The following is an 11,468-nucleotide window of genomic DNA, read 5'->3' on the forward strand; positions in this document are numbered from 1 at the left end:
GGATGGATGGATGGATGGATGGATGGATGGATGGATGGATGGATGGATGGATGGATGGATGGATGGATGGATGGATGGATGGATGGATGGATGGATGGATGGATGGATGGATGGATGGATGGATGGATGGATGGATGGATGGATGGATGGATGGATGGATGGATGGATGGATGGATGGATGGATGGATGGATGGATGGATGGATGGATGGATGGATGGATGGATGGATGGATGGATGGATGGATGGATGGATGGATGGATGGATGGATGGATGGATGGATGGATGGATGGATCTATATATATATATATGTATATATATGTACTGTTTGAAATTCTTGATACAAGCAATGGAAATGGACGGAACAAGAGAAGGTGTATCCGAGAAGAAGATAATGGTGGTGGTCGACGACAGAGTCATCTGAGCTCTCCGCGCCAAGTTTATCCCGAAAAATGTCCATGTCACCCTCATTGATCCATATGAAATAATTCTCAATTATTATCTGCTTCATTTTTCTCGTATAGAATGAAGGTTAAACTGATAAAGGGAGTAAATAAAAACCCCAATCTTATGTTTAAGTAGGGTTTAGCAAGTTCATTAGTGGAATAGTTTCACATCATGAATCCCTATAGCAAGTTTAGCAATTTATAATTGAAGGTCAAGTTGAAGCTAACTCTTAAGTGATTTAACTGTGATACAATTATATGTGGCTAAATACATTAAAAGACTTAAAATTAGACAATGTTCCAAGTTCCAAAAAACATAAGCCGGTTCTCAATCAACAACCTATTTGATCGGGTACAAAATCTAGAGAAGTATGCGTGTACAAAATCAATCAAGATAGAGGGCACATAAGTGCCACCATGATCTGTGTACATTTTGAATTTATTATGAATGCCAAAAAAATTATGTTTATATACAAATTGCTGAACTTCAACAAGTTAGAATAATAGAATATAGTATTGCATAAGCATGTACAGAAAAAAAAATACAAAAAATTCAAACCAACAGTATAACTGTAACGGAACCTATAGTTGAGACCATACTTACTTTAACCAATGAAGAAACTTCACTTTCTTTTGTTCTCTTCAAAATTGTCTAGCCTTATCCTTGATATCCATCGCCTTGCTTTCTCCTTCAGAAGAAAGCTCGGCAGGCTTCTCGTGTATAGAGACAATGTTCAGAAGCTCAGCCAAACATTCGTAGTGCTTCGATCCACATTCTATCTTGTAGTCTTCCTTCATCGTCTTGTAAAATTTTAATCCCTCCTCAACCATTCCACTCCTCGCACAAGCCGCAAGAACCCCAACAAAAAGTGATCCCATCCGGCTTAATAAGCCTTTCAATTATGCTAATGGACAAGTTAAATCTATGCATAAATCATAATTAATGTATCAACCGAAATCACAATACCCTTCCCTCACAAATAAAGCACACCTAGAGGGTATTGTTCCAAATGCACTCTCCTCTTGTCGCTTCGTCCTCACCAACAAGCCCACTCTCCTCTTGCTATGCTTCCTCCACACTATTGAGTATACCGACCCTCTATCATTTCTCAAACATGCTTAATCCCAATATTAGCAGCAACTGCATCATCAATGTCTTTGTTCGGCTTTGACGCTTTCAAAGTCACTTATTCAGGATAAACATATCATCATTGAAAAGGATCTCGCCATCACCAAAAATCTTTTTAGATGCTAGCTGGTTGGGCTAGTTGGGGGGCATTTAGCAGATGTCAATGGTATGCATGCTGACACTCACAATCTCATCTCAATTTTAGGTTGTGAATACCTTAAGAGTTGGTTCATAGGCACTCTCGTCTTATCCTTTTCTTAAAAATTTAACTTAGCGGAACTCAAATAAGTCTCATAAGAGTTAGATTTAGCTCGTAGATTTGTTCTAAGTGGTTGAACTAGCTTGAAAAACTAATGAAGCCACCCACAAATTATAATTAGTCTCAAAAGAGTTAGATCTAGCTTGACCCATTGTTAGAAGTTGTTGAACTAGTTTGAAAGACTAATGAAGTCACCCACAAATCATAACCATTCACCCAAAGAATTCATCAGCTCAACCAGAGTATTCATCATGCAACTAGAGGTCCTCAATGAAAAACTCTTTGAGAGAACATTCTTGTAGTTCCTTTTGCTAGAAACAACTTTAAGCTTAGATCGCTGATTACTCAAGTGGTTCCATTGAGTTCAACCTATTCATTTTGTATATGATCGTAACATCTGTAATGAAATTAAACTAGGGAGGATTTTAATTTACAAAATAAAAGTTGAACAACTTGTGGGCTCTAAACATTTGATGCGCTGACTTCTTGCACTAGAGGTTTTTTTTTGAATTTTTTGGTTTGTTGAGTTAAATTTTTAAAAGAGATTAAAATTTTAGATAAGACAATCTAGAGATTTCTTACTCACTTTATAAGGATTTTTTTATCCGGGGACAAGGTTTTTCATAGGTGCAAACCCCTATAATTATTTACCCCTTCCGATAACGGGATAGCACTTTTGATTAAGGATGGTCATGAAGGTGATAAGTGTCCAAACTCATCGTCTAATAACAATGACTAAATTTTAAAATAATTAAATTGATCACCATTAGCTTAGAGTGGACGGTGAGGGAACAATGACAAGCCCGATCAAAATCCAATAATTTTGTCATCCTGGGCTATCTAATCCCTCATCTACTTAATCAAAGGATATAGTTGACCCAATCTGATAAAGACCGTAGATAATTTAAGTTTTGTACAATTATAAAGCTTAATTAAACATAAGATTAAGTTTTTTTTTTACACCCTTTATCAATTTAGCCTTCATTATATACGAGAAATTTGAAGCAGATAATAATAAAGAATTTTTTCATTCGGATCAATGAGGGTGAAATGGATATGCTTCTGGAGGCTTAGCTAGGATACCTCCGTAGACTCTGTCGTTGATCACCACCACCAACTTCTTCTTGGATTCACCTTCTCTTATTTCGTCCATCTCCATTGCTTGTATCAAGAAGCTCAAATAGTGTGTGTGTATGTGTATATGTATATGTATATGCATATGTATTTGCATATGCGTATGTATATGCATATGTATATGGATATGGATATGTATATGCATATCCATATGTATATGTATATGTATATGTATATGCATATCCATATGGTTGAGCAGTTAGACTAGTAGCGCCAAGAGAACAATCTTTCTCTTGTTAATCAGGACATGATAAGTTGGAGCGTTGAATCTAAGCAAATTTGAGTTTACTCCATAAGTATCAAACAAAAATACAACGCTTCAGTTCCAGTGTGCATAGACTCAATCCCTATAGCGGGTTTTAGTCATTATAATAATTCATATTTAATTTAATTGGTTAGTTGGATTTGAGAAGTGGAAATTGAACCACCCTTTTTTTTTTCTTTTTATATTGTGGACCAGAACTTCAGTTTGCTTAGATTCAACGCTCCACCTTATCATATCCTAATTAATGGGAGAAATGTCGTTCTCCTGTCCCGATTAATGAGAGAAACGTTGTTCTCTTGGTGTACTAGTCTAGCTGCTCGACCATATCTTGCATATATATATGAGTTTATATAATAACTATCCTCGGCGATGCGTTTGTTCCGATTTCTTTCTGCTAGGGTTTCGCCAACATGGCGAAACCTGATCTCCTCGTCGATTGCAGTTCGTTGTATCTTCTCCATCGCGCTTCATCCGCATCGTTTGGCGTTGTTTCTTCGTCGCGCAGTGTTACGTGCGTCTGTGCCCTGTGGTCGCGCTTCTGCGGCTCCTGTCCGTTGCGCACTGTTCGCGCGTCTGTCAGCTGCGCCTCGCTTCTGCGGCTCCCGGCTTCGTTCGGCTCTCCAAACTTCTTAGTCGCGAGTTCTCAGCTGTTGTTGAACATGAGAAATGGTTTCAAGACGTTCCTACGCAGCCGCTATCGCCAGTGATAAACCCGTCTCCGCTCCTCTTTCAAATATGTTCCCGCAACGATACCACGACAATTTTGCTCTTGGCATTGAAACCGGATTTCTCAAAAAAACTTCCCATAAAAACGACAAACCTGCAATCTTTCTCACTGAGGCAGAAATCTCCACCCTAACTGCGCCCTGCCGACTGTTTTTAGTACGTAAGTTTCTTTATGAAAACCCTAAACTTGAGCTAATTCAAAAGAAATTTGAGCAAATGAAGCTGAAAGGGGGTTGGAAGATCGATAAATTGGATGGTCGCCACATTCTTATTCAATTATCAAATGGCGAAGACTACGCCCAAATGTTTGTGAGAAGAGTTCTTCGAATAGAAAACCAGGTGATGAAGGTTTTAAAATGGACGGTGGATTTTGACCCCCGTATTGGACCTCCTACCATTCCTGTTTGGCTGCGCTTCCCAGGTTTGAAGATCCACCTTTTTGATCAACAGCTTCTCTTCGCTTTAAAGATGGTATACGGTAAACCCCTCAAAGCTTACACGCCTACAGTGAATCTGACTCGACTTTCAGAAGCTAGAATTTTGATAGAAAGGGATATTACTTTACATTTTTCGAGAGAAATATGGATTGGCACACAACATCAGGAATTTTGGCAGCAAGCAAAACTTAAACATATACTACTTTATTGTACTCATTGTCGTATGTTTGGACATTCTCCTTCTCAATGTTATCAGTTGCATCCGAATTTAAAACCTTCAAGTAAAAATGCTTCTGGATCTGCCCCACGTCATACCTGTCCCTCCTCCGCTCCTGAGTGCATTCCACAGACTATTGAAACACCGGTTGAAACGATGTCACCTCCCCATCCCACTACCGAAGACAATACTGTCTCTGTTCTTCCGACTGATATATTGGCAGATGGTTTACTTGGGTCAGACAATCATGATAGTATTGAAGCTTCACATCCCCAGGATGCACCCGGTGTTGAAAAGACATGCTTACCATCTCTTCAGAATCAGAATTTTGTTACTGCTAGTCAGGAGCTGGGGGCTCACTGTCTCCTACATGCCCAACAATCTATTGACCATACCGATCAGATAAGTCAGTGTGAGGAATGGCAGGTTTACACATCTAGAAACAAAAAGAAGAATGGAGGCACACCCCAGCTTGAGAACTTAATGGATGATACTCTAGTAACTTCGGGTAATGGAACGACACTCAGCAATTTGTTAGCTATCTCCGCTCCTAGAACCAGAGACAGAGGCAAGACCATGCTGGCTCGTGCCTAGCAGCTTATTTCCTGCAAGTTTTTTTTTTTTGTGTTTTATCTATGTTTCATCCTTTTAGGATGTTAGTGTCTGATGTATCGTATGGGCAAAACACATTTTTTTGGGTCCTCTCATACAACCTCTATGTATCTTTTTAATTTCAATAAAATTAGCCCTTGGGCGTATATATACATACATACTGTTTGAGCTTTTCGATACGATACAAGCATTGGAGATGGATGAAACAAGAAGAGTATTCGAGAAGAAGACAATGGTGGTGATTGACGACAGAGTCACCAGAGCTCTCCTCGCCAAGCTTATCCAAAAAAATGTCCATGTCACCCTCATTGATCCATATGAAATAATTCTCAATTATTATCTGGTCCATATTTCTTGTATAGAATGAAGGTTAAACCGATAAAAGGTGTAAATAAAAACCCCAATCTTATGTTTAACTAGGGTTTAGCAAGTTCAGTAGTGGAATAGTTTCACATCATGAGTCCCTATAGCGAGTTTAGCAATTTAGAATTGAAAGTCAAGTTGAAGCCAACTCTCAGGTGACTTAACTGTGATACAATTATATGTGGCTTAATGCATTAAAAGACTTTAAATTGGACAATGTTCCAGGTTCCAAAAAACATAAGCCGGTTCTCAATCAACAGCCTATTTGATCGGTTACAAAAGCCAGAGAAGTATGTGTGTACAAAATCAATCGAGATAGAGGGCACATACGTGCTACCATGATCTGTGTACATTTTGAATTCATTATGAATGCCAAAAAAATTATGTTTATATACAAATTGTTGATCTTCAACAAGTAATAATAATAGAATATAGTATTTTAGAAGAAGCATTGACAGAAAAAAAATACAAAAAATTCAAACCAACAGTATAACTGTAACGAAAACCCTATACTTGAGACCACACTTACTTTAACCAATGAAGAAAATTCACTTTCTTTTGTTCTCTTCAAAACAGTCTAGCCTTATCCTTGATATCCATCACCTTGCTTTCTCGTTCAAAAGAAAGCTCGGCTAGCTTCTCGTGTATAGAAACAGTGTTGAGAAGCTCAGCCAAACACTCGTAGTGCTTGGATCCACATTCTATGTTGTAGTCTTCCTTCATCATCTTGTAAAATTTCAATCCCTCCTCAACCATTCCACTCCTCGCACAAGCCGCAAGAACCCCAACAAAAAGAGATCCCATCCGGCTTAATAAGCCTTTCAATTATGCTAATGGACAAGTTAAATCTATGCATAAATCATAATTAATGTATCAACCGAAATCACAATACCCTTCCCTCACAAATAAAGCACACCTAGAGGGTATTGTTCCAAATGCACTCTCCTCTTGTCGCTTCGTCCTCACCAACAAGCCCACTCTCCTCTTGCTATGCTTCCTCCACACTATTGAGTATACCGACCCTCTATCATTTCTCAAACATGCTTAATCCCAATATTAGCAGCAACTGCATCATCAATGTCTTTGTTCGGCTTTGACGCTTTCAAAGTCACTTATTCAGGATAAACATATCATCATTGAAAAGGATCTCGCCATCACCAAAAATCTTTTTAGATGCTAGCTGGTTGGGCTAGTTGGGGGGCATTTAGCAGATGTCAATGGTATGCATGCTGACACTCACAATCTCATCTCAATTTTAGGTTGTGAATACCTTAAGAGTTGGTTCATAGGCACTCTCGTCTTATCCTTTTCTTAAAAATTTAACTTAGCGGAACTCAAATAAGTCTCATAAGAGTTAGATTTAGCTCGTAGATTTGTTCTAAGTGGTTGAACTAGCTTGAAAAACTAATGAAGCCACCCACAAATTATAATTAGTCTCAAAAGAGTTAGATCTAGCTTGACCCATTGTTAGAAGTTGTTGAACTAGTTTGAAAGACTAATGAAGTCACCCACAAATCATAACCATTCACCCAAAGAATTCATCAGCTCAACCAGAGTATTCATCATGCAACTAGAGGTCCTCAATGAAAAACTCTTTGAGAGAACATTCTTGTAGTTCCTTTTGCTAGAAACAACTTTAAGCTTAGATCGCTGATTACTCAAGTGGTTCCATTGAGTTCAACCTATTCATTTTGTATATGATCGTAACATCTGTAATGAAATTAAACTAGGGAGGATTTTAATTTACAAAATAAAAGTTGAACAACTTGTGGGCTCTAAACATTTGATGCGCTGACTTCTTGCACTAGAGGTTTTTTTTTGAATTTTTTGGTTTGTTGAGTTAAATTTTTAAAAGAGATTAAAATTTTAGATAAGACAATCTAGAGATTTCTTACTCACTTTATAAGGATTTTTTTATCCGGGGACAAGGTTTTTCATAGGTGCAAACCCCTATAATTATTTACCCCTTCCGATAACGGGATAGCACTTTTGATTAAGGATGGTCATGAAGGTGATAAGTGTCCAAACTCATCGTCTAATAACAATGACTAAATTTTAAAATAATTAAATTGATCACCATTAGCTTAGAGTGGACGGTGAGGGAACAATGACAAGCCCGATCAAAATCCAATAATTTTGTCATCCTGGGCTATCTAATCCCTCATCTACTTAATCAAAGGATATAGTTGACCCAATCTGATAAAGACCGTAGATAATTTAAGTTTTGTACAATTATAAAGCTTAATTAAACATAAGATTAAGTTTTTTTTTTACACCCTTTATCAATTTAGCCTTCATTATATACGAGAAATATATATATATATATATACACACATATATATACATGTTGTACTCCGGCTTGTTGGTTGGCATCCACGGTATAATATCCCTCACGTTGGGTGTTTGAATCTTATCTGACATAGTTGATCTTAAGGAGGTGGTATTCGAATTTTAAGACATATTAGGTGTGGCTGGAGACTCAGATAATAGCCTCTGGTGATTCCTTTTAATATAATATAATATATATATGTATTGCAAGAATCTGTACAAAATAAGACTTTAAATAATATGACATGTTTGAAAACAAAATCATTCACTTCACCTTTATGAAAGCATCATACCCTTTATAGACAATAATACATAGTGTCAAGCAATATAAGATAATATTCATGACTTAATGATATAGAAAAAATAATACATATAACAAATATAATTAAATTAAGGTGTTATTGCTAATCATTTAATATTTGAGTAGCATGAACCCTAAGTGGCAAGCCCTTTGGAAATTCAAGATAAGGAAGATGCATGGGATGATCTTTATTAGCAATCTCCCACTCATAGTTAAGAATGGCGTGATGAAGAAAGATAACCATTTCTAATAATGCAAGATTTTCTCCTGGGCACTTTCTTGCACCACCACCAAATGCCATGTAACCCTTCTTAGTTTTCTCACAATTTGGACCCTAAAGTTAAAGAAGAAAATACAAATGTTATTCTAATTGTTGTTGCAATTTATTGAAGATGCATGCAAAAAGATAGTACTGCACACATGTGGGCTCACCATCCATCTCCATGGATTAAAGTCCATGGGGTTGTCATGATTTGAAGGATCTAAATGTACTGCACACATGTGGGCTACTACAAGATTGCCTTTTGGAATAACAAAACCTACAAAAGAAAGTGAACTTTCTTCATTGGTTAAAGTAAAAATATGATTAATAGCTTTAAAAAATGTTGGTAATATATATGTACAAAACCTTAAAATGTATGTAATAATGCATATAACATTCAATGATATTTGTTTAAATATAATAATGTAATGAAAGTAGTTTAACAGAACTAACCTTTATACTTGACCTCTTCAGTTGTCATCCTGGGAATGAAAGGAGCAACATTGCTGAGCCGCAGGGTCTCATTAACAACCTTAATAAGTTATTTAACAACCTTAATAAGTTATTATTTTTTTTAAAATTATATTAAATAAAAATAATAATAATAGAACCAAAAAGCTAAAAAATAATTAAGACAAGAAAAAAGTTATAATAAATCATTTGACTTACACATTTGCTGAACTCCATATTTCTGTAATCTTCCCATGATAGTTTGCGGTCTAATTTTGACTTGGATTTGACAATTTGAAGGTGCTCTTCCTGAATCAAATCATCTGAACTGAGCAAATTCTTCAAAGAGAAATTAATTAAAAATATCAAATATAATTACCTGCAGCCTTTTGACAACTTGTGGAGAATCTGCTAGGAGATAGAGCATGAAAGCGATTGCTCTTGAAGTAGAATCATGTCCAGCAAAAATGGAACCAAAAATGAAGTCCTCAATAACTTCATTGGAGAATTCTGCTCTTTTCATAAGCAGCAAGTCCAGTAAATCATAGTCTGATTTAGTTCTTCCTTCAGCTTTGAGATGATTTTCAGCTTCTTCTTTGCCATCTTCAACATCTTTAGACATTAATGTAATCCTGTCTTTCATTATTTTCCTCAAAATCTTCAAGACATTTCTCCTCGCCTTCAAAAAGTTAAAATGAATCTACAGTCGTCATGTAATACTCAATAAAGCAAATAACTTTTTTTTTTTCTAATTGCATGCAACAATAAAATTTTTATTTTACAATTAAACTTTAAAACATATTGCAGCTTCTTAAAAATGTGGTAATAGAGCTGAGGTGGAGCAAATAACTTCTTAAAAATCTACAATTAAAATTATTAATAAGTATTTTTTCCCAAATTTCATGCAATAGGATTCTTAGGATATGTTTCGGACAGCTTTCTGTTTACTTAAAGTTTCAAACTGCAGCTACAGTTCCGTTTGGGGAACAATTTTCTTATTATTTTCTTGAAATTTCTTTGACGGGATGCTGTTTTTTTCAACATGATCTGTTAAAGTACAGAGGTTGTAAGAGATATGTGTGATTTTTTGAAAAAAATATGCACTTATAATTTCTAGTGTAACTTTCTAAGAAGTTGGTTTCTTCCCCACAACTTTACTACCACATTTTTCAAAAGTTGCAGCCGCCCAAAACAAACCCTTACAACTATTGTTATTCTGCAGGTAAATTTGAAAAAAATAGTTTCCCACAACATAATTTTTCAGAAAGTAGCTTCCCAAACGAAGCTATGGTGGCTATCTAAAATGCAAAGTAGATAGAAAGCTATCCCAAGCAGACCCAAAATCTATTACTTCTATATGAGAAATCATATTCCATTATTCAAACTTTATTACGTTTTATTAGTTTATCTTTTTCAACTATGGGGTGCAATACCATTCATAATTTTAACTCATACTAGCACAGCTATTTTAAATAGATAAGACGCTATAATATTTTTAATTTCATTTTTTTTGTGAAAATAATATTCTGTCTTATGTGTAGTTCTCTTAACTTATTTGTTTCTAAGTGATTTTCGTACATTCCTACAACACAAACTTCTCTCGCTTGTCATAAGTTTTCTAACATGTGCAACAATTCTTGTACAACTTATGACTTATGTTCTTAAAAGTAAATGATAAATGAAGATGCTTATTACATTATAATATAACATATTCATTGATATTTTCTATTTTTCTTTAAGATATTGATTACTTTTTATGTGATTTTATTTTTTTCTAATTAAGCTATGATTAAATCTTATTAATTATTTAGTTGCAAAAGTTTTTAATATAAGAAACATCAATCATATTTTATATTAGCATGTTTACATATAAAAATGGACTCATAAAGCAAATTATTTTATTTTTCAAGCACATAAAGCTTGTATTTTTATTAAGGTATATGAGTAAATATAGAGTTACCTTAAGTGCCTTCCAATATTTCAGGCCTGGGAAATTAATAGGCACTGAACAAATTGCAGAAATAACGTATGAGTAATCCGTGAGAAGCATCTCCATCAGCCAATCATCCTTTCTTATACTTAATGTGTTCATGGTCATTATTTGAAGGGAATACTGCAACATCATATAATGTGGCTTAAAATCTACCTCAATGCAAATAACAAAGACTGTTACCATTAAGACACCCTGTATAACGTGCTATGAATAATTCATAAAGTTAGGTCCTTGCATAACATTCATATAGAATAGTTTTTATCTATTCTAAAATCTAATGCCTAAAGTTTGATACTTATATTTATGACACATCAGTGTTATAAACTTATACATGAAGACATATTTCACTTTTGAATGATTCAAGCCCTTCACCATGATTAAAAATACAATAATATAGAAGATTATGCCATGATCCAAATCAAATTACTTCAATGCCATAATATTGGAATATATATAGAAAAAAAAACTTAACTTAATGTAAATTATGACAAAAGTAATATCTTTAGTCATATGTTTTTAAATTTTAATAAAAAAATTATGAAATATATG

General features: G+C 35.1%; 2 protein-coding genes across 2 annotated transcripts in view; one reads left to right on the plus strand and one right to left on the minus strand.

Annotated features, from left to right (window-relative positions):
* The window catches only part of LOC110028765, a 7,686-nt gene extending 7,107 nt beyond the window's left edge, over positions 1-579 (plus strand). Inside the window, exon 4 of the mRNA XM_020730744.1 lies at positions 522-579. Within this exon, the coding sequence (XP_020586403.1) occupies positions 522-579 (58 nt within the window). The remainder of the gene's footprint in view (positions 1-521) is intronic.
* Positions 580-8,302: 7,723 nt separating this feature from the next.
* The window catches only part of LOC110028769 (cytochrome P450 90B1-like), a 6,569-nt gene continuing 3,403 nt past the window's right edge, over positions 8,303-11,468 (minus strand). The window contains exons 4-8 of the mRNA XM_020730752.1: positions 9,306-9,605; positions 9,146-9,235; positions 8,930-9,008; positions 8,647-8,753; positions 8,303-8,548 (exon numbers count right to left, since the gene is read on the minus strand). Of these exons, the coding sequence (XP_020586411.1) occupies positions 8,318-8,548; positions 8,647-8,753; positions 8,930-9,008; positions 9,146-9,235; positions 9,306-9,605 (807 nt within the window). The 3' untranslated portion in view covers positions 8,303-8,317. The remainder of the gene's footprint in view (positions 8,549-8,646; positions 8,754-8,929; positions 9,009-9,145; positions 9,236-9,305; positions 9,606-11,468) is intronic.

Source organism: Phalaenopsis equestris, unplaced genomic scaffold, assembly GCF_001263595.1.
Source record: "Phalaenopsis equestris unplaced genomic scaffold, ASM126359v1 Scaffold000527, whole genome shotgun sequence".
NCBI lineage: Eukaryota > Viridiplantae > Streptophyta > Magnoliopsida > Asparagales > Orchidaceae > Phalaenopsis > Phalaenopsis equestris.